This window comes from Photinus pyralis, unplaced genomic scaffold (assembly GCF_008802855.1).
Source record: "Photinus pyralis isolate 1611_PpyrPB1 unplaced genomic scaffold, Ppyr1.3 Ppyr1.4_LG6, whole genome shotgun sequence".
NCBI lineage: Eukaryota > Metazoa > Arthropoda > Insecta > Coleoptera > Lampyridae > Photinus > Photinus pyralis.
The window spans coordinates 9,914,499-9,934,801 of record NW_022170663.1 but is presented as its reverse complement, the minus strand read 5'-3'; the positions used below and the strand labels follow the sequence as shown (position 1 = coordinate 9,934,801).

The following is a 20,303-nucleotide window of genomic DNA, read 5'->3' as shown; positions in this document are numbered from 1 at the left end:
TTTTCTTATTAATTTTGGTGCGTAGAATCCAAAACAATTAGTACTTTTTCGATCAGACTTCTCAATCAAAAGTTATAGACTAGAAACCAATTTCGAAAGAAAATTCAAAGGGCTGTAACTTTTGAACTAGTAGCCCAATCTTGGAACTGTTTAAAATTATGGATTCTACAGGCCACATTCTATAAGAAAATTTTTTTCCGGGTCGATCTGAGACAATTTTTTTTTCGGGGCTCAAAAAAAGGCAGGTTATAACCTTCCTTTTTTACCAAAAATCGACTACACCAAAATTACTCGGGAAAACACTTTTTTCTTATTAATTTGGGTGCGTAGAATCCAAATCAATTCGTACTTTTTCGATCAGACTTCTCAATCAAAAGTTATAGACTAGAAAACAATTTCGAAAAAAAATTCAAAGGGCTGTAACTTTTGAACTAGTAGCCCAATCTTGGAACTGTTTGAAATTATGGATTATACAGGCCACATTCTATAAGAAAATTTTTTTCCGGGTCGATCTGAGACAATTTTTTTTGCGGGCCTCAAAAAAAGGCAGTCTTGTCTTTAAAAAAACCGCTCCATAACTCGAACTCGCTTAATAATCAAGATGAAAAAGATTCTCGGCAGCTGCTCGGACGGTAGAAACTTTTCACTTTCAGTAAGCAAACAACTGCTTTGTTGACTCCCACCCGTACTAACTTTTTCTAAATGTGGAAGAAATCAATTACAATTAGATTAGATAACGCCGCCTGCGTCCTCACTTACGCCGAAAGTAATGCGCACATCGATGACCACCTGCATCTCTTGTTATCAGCACTAGCACACGTGCGTTATCACTTTCTCAACAGGATGGTGCACCCGCGCACAACGCCCTAATCGTGCGAGAATACCTAGCGACAAATTTTTCCGTTTCCCAAGAAATTTGACTTTTTGTTACACACATGCGCAAATAAGAAGCAAATTCAGATCCACTTGAACTTCTTTGTAGGTTCCCTTCCTAATTTCGCAGAGTAAGGCATAATACAGTATAAAAAATTTATTCAACAATATATACAAAGTGTACATCGATGATGTATCTCAACAAAATGATATACTTTGTGATGTAACATAAAGATCTTTGGCATCACATTAGCTAACCTTAAGCCATAAATAAAATATCTACAGAGTGCGCGAAAATATCTAAGCCGCCGCTTCGTCTAGTCCGCTTTAGTTACGAAAATAACATTTCATAGCTATATAAAGTAATATACATTAAGGACTCCGATATTATTAGGCAACAGTGCATTTTGAAAATATTTTGTGCACTAATCACTTTAACAAGATTAATTACGTGGGTATCACACTTAAAACTATCAACTAAAATGTCATGGAACTGTAATGAACTGAAATGGAATGCATGATGTTTGAGTGCGACGTTCTGCTCTAAGCTTTACCCACGATGTTGTGTAAAATGTCTGCTATTTTCTGTACGGTTTTACCCTGTAGTATCGACCTGTGGTTACCTTCGAGCGGCTGCACCACCACCTTCTGCTTGCAAACCTGTAACAAATCAAGCGTCAAATTCAAAGTTCTCGAAGCGTCTTAGTTGATTGGTAAATCTTAGGGGTTAACTTCACGCATTTTTTACCTTTGGTAAAATGTACTAAAACTCCGAAGTGATTAAAAATAAATGACTGAATAAACAAGTTAAAAAGTAATCGTAAACAATTTACATAAAGCGCATTTCCCATTTGTAAGATGCAACTTCTGTTAAAATCGTAAAAATCCGACCACAAATATGAAAGATAGCGTTGCACATGGGCAATCCATTTTTGACGTGCTACTTCAATTTCAGTTTATAAGAAGAATTTCATTTCAATGCTTTTCTAAATAAGAAAATTGGAACTACGCATGCGCAAACCTAAATTTTGAAACTAATGTTAGATTTTCCTTTGTTCCAAGCGCCTAAGTATCAAATTTCACTTAAATGCTTCCATAAATAAAAAAGTTGGCACTGCGCATGCGCAAAACCAAATTTTGAAATTGGCGTTTGATTTTCCTTTATCCCAAGTGCCTATGTATCAAATTTCATTCAAATACGTTTATAAGTAAAAAAGTTTGCAATTCGGTTTATAAATGGTCGAGATGCGAAAAGGGCACTGTGAATTTTGAATCGATTTGATTCAACTTTTGGCATTGCGTATTATATGGCTAAAGCTATGCCCATATTGAATTTCATGCAATTCAGTTCATAACTAACGGAAATGTAAAAGCGATCGGACAGTTCTAAACAAAGTTATCTTTCACACGGACAGATAGAGGGACAGACAAACAAAGGAACAGACGGACAGACCAACAGGCAGACGACAGACAGCAATGCAAAATTATAAACGATCTCTAGGATCGTTAATAAACGGAAAAAGTGTAAAATTATGGAACATGTAAAAAACGGTTTTTTGTTTTTTTTACAATAACTTTTTTTGTAAGCGGTACAGAAAAAATTCCTTCTTTGGTACAAGACTCGACACCATAACGAACCAAATAGCGAAAAAAGTAGAACAATAGCTCTTAAGATAAAGAACTAGTAGCGTCGAAAACGAGCGGACGGACGGACGAAGTGGCCACAATAGCGCATTTTTTTTTTACTTTTGTGGAAATGCGCTAAAAAGATGAGAGAGCTCTGAATGAGATACTAAGGCAGCATGCGTGAAAGAAAAAGAAGGAAGTACTAATAGATGATGTTTGAAGGAAGGCGATTAAAGAAAACGTGAAGAGTATCTGAAGCAGATGATAGGAATGGGTCAAGAATCTGTAAGGGCAGCGTGAAGAAGGTAACGAAGAAAGAGGCTTAAAAAATGAGTAAGTAAAACTTACCGAACCAAGTCCATAATCCTCTCCAGCGGAAACGAAGTTATCGATCGCCTTGACTAACGTAATTTCACCTTTGAATGTGGCAGTCGGTTTGTACTTGTCGGCGGCGACGAGCTTGTAATAGAAACTGCCGGCGGCTGCTCTCACGTCCTTGTCCGTGTAAGGAGTGTGACCTGACAAAATTTCGGTTGCCCTGTTCAGCCTTTCCTCCCACGATTTCATGACCGCCAGCTCCATCATCACCTTGGCCTGATCGATTTCCTTGAATTGATTGATGAAAAAGACGAGCGCGCCGCTCTGTTCGACTGCGGTGTCGCCCTTCTTCTTGTTCTTTGTGTGAGTTGCGACGTACGAGTGCGAGCCGTCCAAGAGGAGTAGCTTGACGCGTTCGCCGAGAGTTTCGAGTTGTATTCCCATCTCGAAAGCGACGCAGGCTCCGAAGGAGTACCCGATGAGCGTGTACGGTCCTTTCTTTTGTACAGTCTTGATTTCGTTAACATAATACTTGGCGAGATCGTTAATGGAGTCCATGGGACACATAGTTGTGCATTGCAAACCATAGACAGGAACTTGAATTTTATCTGCTAAGCTTTGGAGGATGTGCACGCTGCCTTCAATGGGATGCACGACGAAGATTGGCGTCTTTTTGTTGTCAACTTCCTTAGACATGTTTAAGAGAACTTTGTGAGGCATGATGTCGACTGACAAATCGAATTGAACTTGTCCATCGTTACTTTCGTGTGATTTAGTTCCGTTGGTCACCACGGTTTCGGATGCGGTAACCGGAGCACCACCACTGGCCAATTCACCAAGACGTCCAAAGGTAAGTGCGCGAATTTCTTGGGCGCTCAAAGTCATGTCGTAGTTTCTCTCCAAAGTTTGTTTAATTTCCGATCCCATCAAAGAATCCATGCCCAAATCTCCCAACGAGGCGGTTGGCGATATGTTTTTAAGATCCTTAAGGCCTAAGATGTTTGCGACAGCATCCATGATACTAAGCTCGCTACCACTACCGGCACCCTTCTTCTTTTCGGCTAATACGACACTCGAAACTACAGCATGAGGTTGTTGCAAGAAAATATCCATGGTGTTCAGACACGAGGTAATGCGTTGTGGCAAAGTTCCACCGACTTCGGTTTCGTTTCCACCCATAGTCTCAATAATCAAACCCACGTCAGCGATGGCGCCCCATTGAATCGCCAGACCGGGAAGGCCGGCAGCTTGACGTGTCTCGCATATGCGCTCCATTGCTGAATTTGCCAGCCCGTAATTGGCTTGACCGGCATTACCCCGTCCGCAAGATACCGAAGAAAATACAACGAAATGGTCCAAATGAGGCGCTAATGCGCGTGAGGCTGCGTCCAAATGCTTAGTGCTGTCCACCTTTGGTACGGTGACAGTCTTAAAGTCGGCTTCGGATTGGTTCTCCATCATAGCATCTCGGAGAACAGCAGCAAGATTGAAAATACCACCAACCGGTCCCATTTCGCTAGCTTCTTTCAGTAGCTTGATCGCGCCCTTCTCCGTGGTGGCCTCGGTGGTGGAAACCTTAACGTTCACTCCCTTCGCGCGCCATCTACGAATGCACAGCGACTGATAGCCGGTCTTCACTCCACTACGCGAAGTGAGCATTATCTTCGTAGCCCCTCTAAATATTAACCAATGGGCGAGCTCGAGCCCAAAACCACCAAGTCCGCCGACCAGTACGTAGGTCTTATCTGGATCCATGTAAGTGCGAGCGATGGCGCTAACAGTTTTCATGGCCGGTACCAAATTCTTGCGAGTTTCTTCTTCGCGTATCTGCAACAATACTTTGCCAATGTGTTTTCCAGACGCCATATATCTAAAGGCCTGTTCCGTTTGGTTCTCATTGAACACTATGCGAGGAAGAGGTCTGACCGCTCCACTCTTAATGCCCTCGTTCATCAATTTGATTATTTCGGGTTTGTCACGGTTATCGGTACCCAGCAACGCATCCAGCAGGATTCCGTGGAAGGATGTGTTCTTCAAGAAGACGTTCATGCCCAAAGGAGAGTTGTTGGACAAGTCGACCTTTCCGATCTCGCAGAAGCGACCGCCCATCGCGAGACAGCGCACGGACGCCTGAAGTTGGTGGGCGGCGAGCGAATTCAAGATAACGTCCACACCACGTCCGCGCGTTTGCTTCATGATCAACTGCTCGAAGCTGGTGTCACGAGAGTTGCCAATGTTCTCGTCCTTCAATTGTGGGAAGGTCTTCTTTAGAAAATCACGTTTGGCTTGGCTACCGACGGTGGTGAATACGGTGCAGCCCATGTGAAGGGCGATGGCGATCGACGCTTGACCAACGCCACCGGCGCCTGCGTGGATTAAGACGGATTCTCCTGGTTGCAGTTGTCCTCGGACGATCAGGGCGTAGTAACTCTGTAAATTACAATCATTAGTTGCATTGGGGCATTTGAAGTGATTACAATCTGATTATTTTTAAGTCGTGGAAAAGCGTGTGTCTATTTCATCCTAAATTTTTATGCAAGGGACAAGAATTTTCCCTTGTGATTAACTCAATGAAAAATCAAAGAGCTTACCGTTCCATAAACCACAGGAATAGTAGCGGCTTCCTCCAGACTCCACTTCTCCGGAACTTCCCAGAGGAACTCTGGGTCGGCGATGCAAGTTGTGGCCAAACTGCGAGCGTCGACCATACCCATCACGCGTCGACCAAGATCGTCTCTTCCTGAAAACTCCAAGCCCATTATACACTCTTGCCCTGCCAAATCGCCAGGGAGCGCATCCGGAGGTAACTTTCCAGTCGCCAACATAATGTCACGGAAATTAAGTGGGGCGTAGTAGACGGTGCAGAGTGACGATTTACCATCGGGCCTAAAAGACGCACTAATGAAAATGGTGCGAGTGATTCGGACACTTACTTGTAATAAGTGAGCGGTCCTTCGATCCACTTCAAGCTGGCTAAATCACCACGGGTCAGTGTGTTAACGTAGGCGTGCTCCACGTGCAAAGTTGCGCTGTTGTTGTGCTGATCGAGCAACATATGGCGGTAGGAGCCCCAGGTTTTGTTTTTGAGCACATTGTGGATTAAATCCTTCTGTAATTGTTTCTTGTAGAAAGCGGAGGTTAACGAGAAAGTCTCAGCGTTCTTGTCTTGAATGAAACAGGCGCGAACGTGAGCGCCACCTGGTTCTTGCTTAAGGCAGTTCACCATTCCGACTAAACCGGTCAATTCTTCACCCTGGCACACCAGGTATATTTTCATGTTGTCGGTTTCGCTCTTCTTCATAGCGTCTTTGAGCGGCTCTACCCATGCAAAGTTAGTTTCCGTGATTGTCAACACGGATGCGTCGGCAGGTATTTCGGTGATCTTGCGCATCAAAACGTACGTTTTGGTTCCAGCAGTTTGGGTGGAGACTACATCCAAACCGAGCGAGGTGATGAGCTTGGTGTCGACTGCTTGTTTGGGTTCCTCAGTCAGAATGAAACCTCCAGCTTTCAGTGTGTTCATGGCGTTCATAATCAGTTCAGTCTTCTTGTGGAGCACTACGTCAGCGAGGACAATGAGGTGAACATTTTGATCAAAAGCTCCGGCCATTACATCTTTTTGGACGACTTTAATTTCGTTATTGTCAAATTCGGTGGTGTCAATGTGAGTTTGGGTGACGACAGTGTAGTCGACTGACAACATCGGTTCTGATTCGATTATATTTTTGACGTGTGTCGCCAGAATGTTTTCGACCGATCGATCTTGGGCGACTTCCATCACTTTAAGTTTGAGCGCGCCGCTGTTTTCCAATACTGTGTGAACCATGACGGAGAGGGCTTGATGTTGGCCCTTAGCGAAGTCTTCCATGGAGATGACGTTATCGTAAGGCGTAAACTCGTACTTCTCTAGTTTTGGGTACGCCTGCGATTGTTGACGTCTCGGCGCCAAGCTGGCCTTCATTCCGCGCAATTCGATTCCGCCGGACTTGATGATACCAATTTCACGGTGCATGTTTACGGTCATACCTGAAAGAACATCACAATTATGGCGTTTTTGTACGGTCAAATTCGCTTACAGTTATCGCCTTCGGCGTATTTCTCGAAAAGCTCCGCGTGCAGCTTGGGGTTGATAATGGCGCGTTGCAACCTCGTCGGAAGGTACAATTCGCGAGTGTTCTGTCCCAAAATTGAAAACTGTAGCATGGTATCGATGTAGCTGATCCAGTTCTTCTCCCACTTGAGTTTGCCGTTAATTCCGTAATTGTCGGAATTACTGATGCCCTTGAAGATGCCGTCGTAGTCGTAGCCGCGCAGTCTGAGCTCCTTGTAGATGTCACCGGTTGTAAGCGCGATGTGCTCCGGATTAGAATTGACGGAAGGTGGAGGAAGGTCGATGAATTCCCGCGTGACGTCTTCGGGGACGAATATTTTACCGGAAACGGTCACGGCTCCGCTTTCGCAGATTTCGAATTCGCCGGAACCTTCGAAGATGTTGATCAAGAATTTAACGGTGCCGTCTTTCGGCATGATTGTCGCGCGGTGGAATTGTACGTCCTCGATTACAACGGGCATTTGTTCGAAATCTTCGTTCCTCAACTTGGCCATCGTTTTCCAGACCAAAGTCTACAAAAATAAAAATGTCAAATTTTGAATTTTCAAGAACAAAATTTATTAATGAAGCAAACAGACCGAAATCCGAATCCGAACCGAAAATGGAACCGGATTCCATTTTTTTTATTGCATTTTTTTCTGTTTTGTTCTATTGTGATGATTACGTTCTCGTTATAAATCGAGCGAGGGGTGGCATTTTTTATTCCATTAGCCAGTGCTAAGATTCGAAACCGAACCAAAATCGCAATTGTTTTTACAACCGGAAATTGCCAAATTTTTCATTCTTCTTTAGCAAAATCAAGTTCCCACAACCAATTTTCAAAAAAATGGCGCGATTCGCCCCAAGCATTTTTGAAAATTCCCATTTTCTATGCGGGGAACACAAACATTGTATTATTATGAAGAAAGTTAAACAATTAGACCCAATTGGCTTCGCGCACTTTGTCAATTTTTTTGAAAACAAAAAACGCGAGCAGACGGTGCTACGGACATTTTCGTTTTGAAGCCGTTCAAGAAACAAAAAAGCGCGTCCGTCAGTATTGTCATGGCCCACTAATTTTTGTAAAGCTCATTCGCACTCACCAAATATCCAGTCGCAGGGAAAAGAACGCGACCGTCGATGGCGTGACCGGCCAAGTACGCGTCGGTGTCCTTGCTTAGGTCGATGTTAACTACGAGCTCGCCCGACCGCGAACCCTTGCCTGAGAAATCGGCGACGGACCATTCGGTCGAGTGGTCCCATTCGACCATCGAGTTGATCATCGGGGTGCCCCTGCCGACGGGGTACTGCACCGGGTGGTAGAGGTGCGCCAGTTGTGGCTGGGCGCCGGCGTTGTAGATTCTGAAATGGTTAGCTACTTAGAGAACGCTTTTGGTTGGGGGGTGTGGCGACTTACTTTCCGATCGCCGACAGTAGGAAGTCGATGTTGTCGGGGGCGTCGCGTTTGACAAGGCTGATGTTGGTTGTGTTGGGTCCCAGTGCGCGTTTGAGGATGGCCTGAAGAAGACCGTGGGGGGCGATTTCGATCGCGATCGCGTTCTCTGGGACGTGCTGAATGGCTTCGTGGAAGAGTACGGGCGAGAGTAGGTTGTTAACGTGGTAGGCCGCCGAACTGAGCTGGGCGATCGGGGTGTTCCATGCCGATTCTGGAATTGACGAGGAGATCCAACGCGATGTGCGCGGCTTGGGGTTGGGGATGATTTCGTCCAGGGCTTTGCGCAGTTTCGGGCCGGCTTCCGCGATGTACTTGCTGTGGAAAGCGTGTCCGGAGCTTTTGACGGCTTTGGCGAAGATCTCTTCGGATTTCAACTGGGCGACGAAATCCTCGATTGCTTTCGGTGGACCGGAGATGGTCACGCTGTCCTTGCTGTTGTGACACGCGGCTACGATTTCGGGTGGGCAACGTCGCTTGCACTCTTCCCACGATAATCCTACTGCGGCCATGGCGCCTAGGGGCAGTTTGGATTCGAGAATGGCGCGTCCTCGGGAGTACGCGGCCATGATCGACTGCTCAGCTGTAAGAGTACCATCGGCATACGCGCATCCTGCAAAACAACTTGTAAGATCAAATCCTCCCACGAAGACAAAACTAACTTACCAACTTCGCCAACGGAGTGACCTAGGATAACGTCAGGTTCAATGCCCAACTTACTCAAAACGTCAGTTAGCGCAATTTGTACAGCAGCAATAGAGACGAAGGAGTTCAGAACGTTTTCGAAAGTGGTTTCATTACCATTGATGATTATATCTTCCAAATTAACACCGTGTGGCTTTAGCGTTTCGGCGCTCTTCTTGATGGAGTTACGGAAAACTTCCAGTTGCATTAGCTGCTTCGCCATACCGGGCCATTGCGAGCCCATCCCTGAGAACACGAAGCACAGGGGGCGCTTGTCGAAGCCGACAGTGCCAATTTCACGAATTGGAGTGGGACCGGCAACTGTGTAACCCCGATAGGTGTGACCGACGATGTTCTGCGAGTGAATGTCGTTGAGGAGTGCCATGAATTCCTCGTCGGTTTTGTTCGCCTCGACACGGTCGAGGAGTTTCTCGACCGCTTCTTGGGTGCGACCGGAGACGACGGCCAAACGGGGAATCTCTTCGGATGGCCACGTGGTTTTCGGTTTGGGATTGGAGCGAAGCAGAACGTGGACGTTGGCGCCACCGAAACCGAAGGAGTTTACGCCGACAAGACCGCCGTTCCACGGCTCATTTTTCGCGACGACCTTAAAGCGCCCATCCAACAAGGCGGGGATTTCGGTGTTGGGCGATGTGAAGTGGAGGTTCTGGGGGATAATCCCGCTTTCCATTGCGATTACTAGTTTTGCCATGGAGCAAACTCCGGATGCTGGTTCGGAGTGGCCCATGTTGCTCTTGACGGAGCCGATGAGTAGGGGTTCTTTGCGATTTTCGCAGAACACATCGGCGATTGAGTTCAGTTCTTGGGGGTCGCCGACTTTGGTCCCGGTACCGTGGGCCTCCACATACGCGACTTCGGCCGGGTTAATCCCAACTTCGCTGTAGACTTCTCTGATTAATTTGTTTTGCATTGCTCCCGAAGGGAACGTGATTCCTTGTTGTTTGTGTCCGTCTGTGTTGCATTTGGCTCCTAAGACTGTTGCGTAAACCCTACGCGCGTTGCTTGCTTTTTGTAGGAACATAATTCCAACCGCTTCCGAGCGTACGTACCCATTCCCTGTGCAATCGAACGCTTTGCACATGCCTGCTTCGCTTAACATGCTCAGTCGATGAAACTGGAGGGAAGTCGTGGGCTGTATGCAGATGTTGCACCCGCCGATGATGGCGGCATCACATTCACCAGATTTGATTGCGGCGACACCTCTTTGCATCGCAACCAAACTGCTGGAACACGCTGTGTCAAGTGCGTAACTGGGTCCGGTAAAGTCGAAGGTGTACGACAGCCTATTTGCAAACATAGCTCTGCAGCTTCCCGTTAAGCCATACCCGTTGACTTTGTCTGGATCGTCTTTCCAATAAATGCCAGATTCACTTTCAGATACTCCGATGAAAACGCCCGTTCGCGACCCCCTGAGTTCGGCGGGGTTGAATCCGGCATCGACCAATGATTCATATGTTACCTCTAAAAGTATACGTAACTGCGGGTCCATGACGTGTGCCTGTTTCGCGTGCACGCCAAAAAATGTCGCGTCGAAATGGCCCAAATTTTTCAATTTCCCTGTTCGCGTGGGAAGTCCGTGAAGTTTTGACGGCCATCTTCTCTCGTCGTCTGTGACCAAATCGACTCCTTCGAAAAGCTTCTGTTTTAGTTCTTCGATGTTGTCACATTCGGGGAAACGTCCCGATATACCAGATATGACGACGTCGTCGACAACGGCGCTGGGCCCGTTCATGTGTGCGTCTGTTGCTCTTGCCGGCATTGTCACTTATACTAGAAAAAAAAATAAATTGAATTACTCGCCTGATAAGATACAATTGTTCCATTGTAATCCTCACAATCGCTCACAAAATGACCGGATACATTTAATTGTAACTGCGACATTTTTCGATGGAAAAACTTACTTATTGTCTTGACAGGAGCAGATCCAGACACTAACTGAATGTCAAGTGTTTCAGCATCGCCATAAGTATCGGGCGATAGTTTTTGATAACGATTCGTTGTTATCGTGACGATAAGATTGACATTGTGAAAACGTACAACGTAAAAGGTCATAAAGAGAGGTATAATTGGTGGTTTTTTGTCCTCTGAATAACACTTTTGCGTAAATAGATTATAAAATTATCTCAAAACCTGATTGTTAAGCTAATGAAGTTACGCCACTGGAGTATTTAATAAAATGCTCCTACGCCGTATCGATTGAAACGACGATACCAAACAAGCGCTCGGTTTTATTTACAAGGACAATCGATGATAATTATAGGGGCTGTTTTGTAAAATTTTAATTCGCCCCCGATCAGACCATCACAACGTTTCGAAAGATAAAATCAGATCACCTTTTTTGACCTTTCCCGATAACGATTGTTACGTCAAAACTGTTGCAAAAAAAACTGCGAATGCGCAATTTTCTCCAAAAACTGCCAATTTTGCATAATGTGACCAAAGGTCACGTTCTCACCATGTAACATGATGACGACGACGTCATGGTGATTTCAATTTTAAACTGGTTTCTATAAGTGGCATTACGACCGACGTTCAAATGAAGCCTCCATGGAACGAGAAAAAGGGTTTATCAAAAAATGGGTGCAGCGTGTATCTTGAACATTAATTCAGTAATTACGAGATTACTTGATAAGTAAGTGAGGCAAAACGATGTTGTGACCTACTGAAAGAAGAAGCTGTAATAGTATGTACTTACATAGAGGAATCTATGGTATCTCTACCTACTGAAAAGTCATAAGGACATTGCTTTAAGTAATTCCTCTTCCTTGTTACATCTAAAAACGCTTTTAAAAGAGTTATCACTGATCTGCTCTACGATCTCGAACCTTATTCCATGTCTGAGTATTTAAACATGTAATTCGGTACATTTGTGTGAAGTTTGTAGACGTTTACTGTTTTTGCAAAAAATCGTCCCATGTCTTTTTGGTTTTTGGAAACGCTAAACCGTGATCTCTAAATCCCTGTCTGCAGTGCAAGACATAACAAATACACCATTGGTTCATAACAGGTCCTAATGACCTTCACCAGTTTTTAATCTGTTATCGTTAATGACTAATGACCGATTTTACGTAAGACGGTTACAATGTAGGTTACGATCATAGCAAATACGCAAGCCAAGGTACTTGGTTTTCTTGGGGGGGCTGACAACTATTTATCTTTGCCTCCCAGTTTCCAATCGAGTTTCTAATCCACATGTTAATATCGTTACGAACTTGCTTTTCAACTGATAAGAACATGGATATTGCAAAAATTGAGTTTAAAAAAAAAATGGGATATTCGTCTTGGGTTTCAATTGAGGTTCAATTGTGACACCTCAAAAAATTGTTTTCTGCTGAACACAATTGTTCATTATCCCAAAAGACGTCGAGTCGTATACCGTGGTTGTAGTAACAACTGTGTAACTTATCTCGTTGCTTTTCGTGTTTTTTTTACACAATCCGTGATTAAATATACACATGAGATGTAAAACAATGAGCAAAATCACTATAATATAGTATGTATAGTACGTTGGTCTTGGTCTTATTACGTTATTCCATACGCTCTCCATGAATTAATTGCGCTATTGACGTCTGTTTTTTTACAAAGTACGTGGTAATTTGTTTTTTTAGTACTAATATTACCATAGAATCGTAAAATTCAGTTGGATAGTTTTTTGAATTCCAAAGGGGGACGACAATTCCATATTTAATTATGCAAAAACAGTACAAAAAATACCTTGAAATAAATTCGGTGTCTAATTATTAATACATCAGTTTCGAAAATCGGTCATTGTCGGGCTGTCGATCAATATTTGAACTACAACTCGAAAGGCAATTATTAAATTGATGAGGAGAGTTTTCAATTTCTTTGTAATAGCCGCACATCGCAAGTGAAACAGCTGATCCGAAAACAAGTTCCTAAAATGTTCCTTGGGAAAAGGACAAAAAATGGAAACGAAAATCAATTAAAATTTGGAAGTGGTGGTGAAGGCCTAAGTGCGGGTTGCCTACTCCTGCGAGAGCTGCTAAATGGCTACGTCATTTACGGTTTATATAATTGGACTGTCTAGCCCAAGGTCTAGCCACTCTGCCAATTAGGTATAAAATAGGGGGTGATAAACCCCGGAGTTATTAACCTCTGACTCCACTCCCACCAGACAAATTCCAGTTTCTGGTTTGTTGCAGATCTCTAGTCGTTTGATCTGATGCTAACTGTGCTATATCCGTGTTATATCTTTGTTGGGGGGGGGGGGGGGGGGCGGTCATCCTTTCCGATCTTTTACTAAGGTAGTCCCTTCTCTATTGCACATCGCGTCTCTGCCCCTCCGAGTCCACGTTTTGCAACACCGACAGCTAACGCCACCGACAATTTCGACGGCGCTTTCCTTCTTTACAATTTACAAGTATTCAGTATTTTCGCCCAGCCGCCCTCTCCAACGAAATCAGTCTTTAGCGTAACTCCAATTGCAACTATCGAAAACCGTTGTAACACACGTAAACAAAATGAGTCATTCTATTTTCATGCAATTGTATACCTGCAAAATATCAGTCCCTTATCATACTTATTGGATCAGATACCTAATTAAGAGCAGTTCTAAAAGCAGCAGATACGTAAGGACGAAATTCAAAAAAGTATACCTACCTAATCACAAAGAAAAGTATCTCATATCATTTATGTTTATGTATTTTGCGATTGTGCGTGTAAAGTAGGTAAACGCAACACTCATCCTACAATTTTAGCACACTACCGACTTATTTTAAACCGATAACGCTAGGTATAGGTACTCTCTCGCAATTAACGTGACAATTTGAAAAAAAGACGGTACCTACTGAATTTTATAATGATAGGTACCTGTGACTATGTATATATTATCATTTATTTTATGTGTTTCTCTTTATCATAACCGGGAAGGTCAAAGACAACTTGTTTAATTGGCGAATCTGCTGGTAACTTTATCTAGCTATTCTGCTATCATGATTAAAGGCTTGCTTTTGATTCGGCCGCTTGTTTTATATAGAATATACCTAGATATAAAATGTGCATTATAATACTTTTAAATAATATGTTTCGGTCACCGTAACCATACTGTTTCGATCATCGATCACAAATTAATTTTACAAGGGCCACATGCAGCCTCTGATACGGACCTACCGTAACCGTATATTTCGCCTGTTGCCCTCGCTTTGCTCAACGCCGCTGTGCGCAAATTTAATAAAGCGATAATGTAATTGTAAGGTTAATATTGTGGTAGCGAAAATATGAAAATAAAATAATGCAATCCGGATCTGGATCGCCGACTTGGTTGTTGCCGTCGGGATCTGAGATCACTCTTGGCCGCCTATATCTCAAACCCCACGTTCACTATGCTTTTAACATAAGCATTGCCTCTCTACCTAGATCCTTCACTCAACGGTAAAACTGTTCAATTTCCCTGTACCTGGTTCTGCTTCAAATCTTTCAAAGACTATGCAGAGCGCCTTCTCAGCTTTTTATTCCTAAAGAAAACAACACATTCGCGATAAACGAGGACAGGAGATTCGCCCAAAAGTTTCCCTTGATACGACTTCCTTTGAAGCTTGGAACCGGTGTCTCGAAGACGTACTTAAGGCATTTTCATCCCTTACTACTACAACTTTCGCAGACATTGAAAAATTCTGGGGTACCGCCTTAGACCATATAGTACATGGAGTGCTAATTGTAACTAAAAAATGGTCAAGGACATCGCCTGGGTGTGTGAGTTTCAGGGTAAACGAGTCAATGTGTCATATTTCCTTGTGGTTTTTTTTGCAACAATATAAGTGCTCTGAAGTAATAATAATAATAATAATAATAATAATTTTTATTTTTTTTATTTTTTTTTTATTTTTATTTTATTTATTTATTTATTTTATTTTTTAGGGCGCTACATAACTTCACCAGACACAGACACAGACACTAATCGTTACTTGATTTTAATCCGTGCGATTAGTTAACCAGGCTAGACCTGAGTTCTCACAAGATACACCTACCATAATAATAATAATAATTGATTTTATTCCCATACAAAATGATATACAGAGCATTCACTACATGAGAGTAAAACAAAAAAAAAATTCTTTTTAAGATATCTACAGGAAAAAACAAGAGGAGAAAAGAGAAGAAAGAAAGTGAATTTTTTAACATCAAAAAGAAATTTAATAGGGAAAGGGATTCTCTATGCACTAAGCATACAGCCCTGAGTTAAAGTGTAGCTTTAGTTTTTTTTTTTTCATCATTTTTGTTCTATTTTCAGCAAACGTGACTTAGTTATGCAAGAATAATTAATATACTGTCCAGAAGTGTCGTTTGAGTCATCATCCATTTTTGAATAGATTTTTTGTTAAGCTTACATTTTTAAAATTACTCGGTAAAACATTATATAAGTTCGAGCATCCCAGCGTCATAAAGTCTCTAACAAAAGAAGGCATCCCACAAAAACGATTCGTGGCAAAATGGCTGTCGTATAAATTGTGGGTCCGAACTTAGCATCATTCACGACCATTTGAACATGAGTAATGTGTCAGCGCGGTTGACGCCTGAAAAATATTTGTGCAGAATGCGAATTTCGCAATGCCATTTGGCAGTTTTGACACAAATAGTGACTAGGGATGAGAGTTGGGTGTACCAGTAGGACCCAGAAATTAACTTGGAATCCAGACAATAGATCCTACTCCAAAAAAAGGCTGATGACGACTTTTTTGCAGACAAGGAAGACATGTTTTTCCCAATTCCAAAACAATCGTGTTATTTCATGCTAAGGTAAATTTCTTTTCTAGTGTCCCTCGTATTATATGTTCAAAATCCCAGCTCTTTGGTCAGATAAAGACCATACCTGATCCATTAAAGTGGGGTTGGACACAACCGAAGCCAAATGAAAGGTATAGGAAGGTAGGTAGGAATTAGACACAGGGTAAAAACGAAAAATAGGTAATGACGTTTCACGCTCTATACTTTTAGATACATACTTATACAAGAAATGTCAAAATCAAATGTTTTACATTCATTTCTAAACAAAACATCCACGGGTAACTAGATCTTCCTGAATCAACATGGCTATGATGGCGATGCATTTAAATGTGAATTTCTTCTTTTGCCCTGTGTCAAATTCCGCAGATCATCATCATGCAGACAATGCTTTTATTCTGGTCGAAATTTAAATGCCGATTAGAATTTTTATCGGTATTAAACTTAAAACGTGTACATACAGGATTTCTAAGTATATTTTGGCCTCCACTTATTTTCAGTAATTTTAGGAACAGAAAAAAAATTTGTAACTGATTGAATTGAAATACAGGAATCCCCAACAAAATACATTTTCAATATCTTTAATGGGACACTTTGTATATCTTGATTACAAATATATAACATTGTATAACATTAGGTTCATTCTTTAATGACTTTTTGCGACTAGTATTTTAAATTGCTGTAATACATAATTGCGAAATTTTTAGCTAGCTTGAGCTATTGCGATCGCCGTTTTTTGGACAAGTCAAAATTTCATCAAATTCTTTTTGGATAAAAATTTTGGAGCGCCGCAACAGCACAAACTTTTTTCCAAATTTTTATTTAATACCTATTCTAAAGACCTTATTTTTCTGCGTTCAACCTACAAAAATTGCGCCACGATTAATTACAAAAAAGCTGAGAAAAAAGTCAAGGTTAAAAAACTAAAATACTTTTTGTCGGAAAAGCGATTCCTTTGATTTTTTTGACAAGTGAAAATTTCAGCAAATTTTAACGGCTCGACGGATTTTGTTAAAATTTTGAATATGTATGTATATTACCATCACGCATACAGAAACAAAAAATAACGGTCCGAATTTTTCTAAAAAAATTTTGGAGCGCCGCAACATCATCGAACTTTTTTCTTTCCAATTTTTATTAAATTATTCTAAAGGCCTTATTTTCAACCTACCAAAAATTTATTACAAAAAAGCTGAGAAAAAATTCAAGGTTAAAAACCTAAAATATTTTTTGTCGGCAAAGCGGTTCCTTTGATTTTTTGGACAAGTCAAAATTTCATCAAATTTAACTTTAATGGCTTGACGGATTTTGTTTAAATTTTGAATATGATTACGCATACGGAAACGAAAAATAACGGTCCGAACTTTTGGAAAAAAATTTTGGAGCGCCACAACGTCATCGAAATTTTTTCTTTCCAATTTTTATTAAATATTCTAAAGGCCGTATTTTTCTGTGTTCAACCTACAAAAATTGCGCCGAATTTATTACAAAAAAGCTGAGAAAGAAGTCAGGGTTAAAAAGCTAAAATACTTTTTGTCGGCAAAGCGGTTCCTTTGATGCATTTTCTGAGAAAATAAGAAACTAAATGATTCTTTAAAACCAAAAATTAAAAGTACGTATGGGATTAGGATTGTGTGCGAAATGTGAGCCTACTAATAATGGATAATAAACTTACAATTTACGCAGTGCATAAATGCTGTGGTATCTAGATGTTATGCACAATTGAGATTTTTGTACCCTGATCGTCACACTAACTGAAAATATTACTATGTGAGTCAATCTATCCCGTTTCCCAATAGAAACCGCCAATAAAATTTCAGTCGACGAAAAATAACTGAGGTAAGGTAGAAAATTATCAAAAAATGCAACTCCGAAAATGACCGTAAATATTGTACCTAAATGTATTAAAACTTTAGCTGAACCAATCAAGGAATAAAATACAATTTTGTATAGAAATTAAGTGTCTTTAAATTTGACATGGCATTTGATTGGCTTTTTTTATGCTAAAAATTGTTGACTTTTTCCAGCACAGATTACGCCGAAACATCAGCCTCTATATGAGTGTGGGCTACGCTATTACATACTATCAATTTAAATGAGCCAATGAGCGTCCAGGTACCTTACGAGTGAGGCAATCAGCGGACGTTTTGGTGTAATCAATATTTGGGGCCATTTTCGGAGATGCATTTTTTTTATAAACGTTAATCGGCATCATTTCTACTTCAACTCATAATCTAAATCGACTGCATATTTAAAATCTGTTGACATTCGCGGGGTATAAAAACTCCAAACCGCATGTCTTCCTTTTTGTGATTATGTTTCTCATAAAAGAAAAACAATTAACTAACTAAACATGAGCAATCGCAGACCTCACTGTGCGTGTTTTTATCTTAAATTGTTACGTAGGTACTCGGGCATCCGCTGTAGTTAAACAGAAAAATTAACTACATGAACTTATTAAGATCCAGGGGCCTACTCACAGTGCAGAAATTTAATTTCAGTTTGTCAAAAGATCTTATAAATGTTATTTCTGGCTTCAGATGTGCAAGCAATGCTGTGGTATCTATGTACTACACGTTTTTGGACCGGCGAAGGTGGTACCTATATACAGCTCGAGTTGTACTATACAGGGTGTTTTTCTGGGCAAGTGAAATAGGTTTTTGAAAATTTGTGCTTTATAGGAGTTACTCTGGGCACTGGTAAAAATGGGTTGCCATAAAGCAGCCGTTTTCCAGTACGTAATCAATTTTCAAGGTATCGTCTGCATCCCGCCATTTTTTTCTTAAAGATAACTTGAAAACCATAAATTGTAGATATGACATGTGGGTATCAAAAGAAGTAAAATTTCACGTGGAATCCAAAAATGCAATAAAAAATAAGGGTTACCATTTAAACTAAGGAAGTTACTAGCTACTTCCGGTATTTCCGAAAATATTTTACATCGATTTAGCTTTCAGAGTAACTCCAAAGCACAAATTGTCAAAAACCTACCTATTTCACTTTCCTAGAAACGTTTAACCAAAAAACACCCTGTATAACTGTACTTGTATTGAAATAACAACAAAACCAAAATGTGTAGCGAGTGTAACAAAAGGGTTACTTTGATGTTATATTGCGATGTGATTGTTGGGTACATGTGGAAAAGCAGCTACGCCTGAGCATGTTACCCTTTGGGTACCAATAAATGTATTAATGTAATCTATTAAATTAAGTTTTCTAGGAAATAATCATGACTTCATCCTATGATATATATCGGAAATATAAATTGGCAAACTCCAAAAATCGCACTGACAATATCTACCAGGTTAAAAAAAGCATCCATGGCAACATGTCCCACAGAAACAAACGATTCCAACAAGTGCCACTTACGGTACCCACTCGAAATTGATGGTAGGTACTTAATCAGATTTTTCCTACACAATTTAGTGAAACGCGCAATTAGCTTCACGAAAATGATGATTTTTAAAAGCGTAATTAATTAGTTTAAACTTACAAAAAAGCAATTTAGATTTACCCACAATTGTAAAGGTGATTGGTATTTTTGGAAGACTTCAAACGTCAGGGTTTTTTTCCCGTCAATAACTGCGATACCTATTAACCCAGTTTAAATGGTGAGACAAAATACACCCTTGCTAGGCGCGGCGTCGATATAATATAACGCAATTAACGACGGCTACCTACCCTTAATTAGGGGTGGAGGTCTGAATGAAAAAGTAACATAAAAAGCTCAACTTACCGCACTAATAAATCCAAAACGATGAACGTCACCTCAATTTTTTTGTAAAATAAATAATAATAAATTATGCGACGGAGACGACGTTCACTCTCTATCAACAATACTGAAATGAACGAATTTACGGCTGGCAATTTATTTGACGTTAGAGATGGTCTTATATCATCAGACCACGCCGGTGAGCCAATAGGATTTGCCGTGGCGAACTCGTGTATTGCGAATGCCACCGATTGTTATACCTATAACGGTCGATAATCGCGCGGAAGGCTCATCTCCTTGATCACTTTCCCAACATATCGGTCCCTTTTATCTTCAAATTCCCGACGATTTGGGAAATATCGTGTTTTAATAGTTCCCTTAGTAACATCGTGACGTTTTTGGAGCACGCTTTTTAACGGTGCGCGCGCGCTCGCGCCTCGCACGTGTATTATCGACTTCACCTTGCGGGAAATGTGATAATTGCGATGACATCAAACACATTTTGCCGATCTTTTCATTTGCGAAATTTTATCGTAGCCGGAAATAAAAATAGACCCACGGCGGTGCGTATCAAAAGTAAAAATAAAGCGTAGTTCCCGTATGAATGAATAATTTTTATACCTGGCTCGACCCAAAAGATAATTATGCTGCAAAATTATGCATCTCGCATACTATCAATATTTGGTCCCCTAGGTCCTCGGATGAGATTAAAATTAGTTGACACCATTGAATAAAAACAGTGATTTTATTCAATGGTGATACCTACTTTCTAACAAATACCCAGA

The 20,303-nt window shown here is 41.3% G+C and overlaps 1 protein-coding gene across 2 annotated transcripts; it reads right to left on the bottom strand.

The window, feature by feature from the left end:
• Nucleotides 1-1,015: 1,015 nt before the first annotated feature.
• LOC116174065 (fatty acid synthase-like) lies at nt 1,016-19,690 on the bottom strand. 2 transcript variants are annotated; one of them, XM_031491844.1, is made up of 9 exons: nt 19,543-19,690; nt 9,027-10,835; nt 8,325-8,973; nt 8,011-8,269; nt 6,894-7,440; nt 5,751-6,843; nt 5,409-5,703; nt 2,848-5,247; nt 1,016-1,533 (listed from the first exon to the last, which is right to left on the bottom strand). In XM_031491844.1, exons 2-9 carry the CDS (start codon nt 10,822-10,824, stop codon nt 1,417-1,419), a joined length of 7,158 nt encoding a protein of 2,385 aa, XP_031347704.1. In that variant the 5' UTR covers nt 10,825-10,835; nt 19,543-19,690; the 3' UTR covers nt 1,016-1,416. The 2 variants fall into 2 exon arrangements, with proteins under 2 accessions (XP_031347704.1, XP_031347705.1); XM_031491845.1 differs by lacking the exon at nt 19,543-19,690 and adding an exon at nt 10,967-11,113.
• Between the last annotated feature and the right edge of the window lie 613 nt (nt 19,691-20,303).

What these genes read in the sequence shown, in the direction of transcription:
- LOC116174065 (XM_031491844.1), bottom strand. Translation starts at nt 10,824, where the DNA reads ATGCCGGCAAGAGCAACAGACGCACACATGAACGGGCCCAGCGCCGTT. An exon ending in ATACGCCGAAGGCGATAACT is followed by an intron (nt 6,844 to 6,893) that starts GTAAGCGAATTT and finishes ATGTTCTTTCAG; the next exon opens with GTATGACCGTAAACATGCAC. An exon ending in GGACCGCTCACTTATTACAA is followed by an intron (nt 5,704 to 5,750) that starts GTAAGTGTCCGA and finishes TGCGTCTTTTAG; the next exon opens with GCCCGATGGTAAATCGTCAC.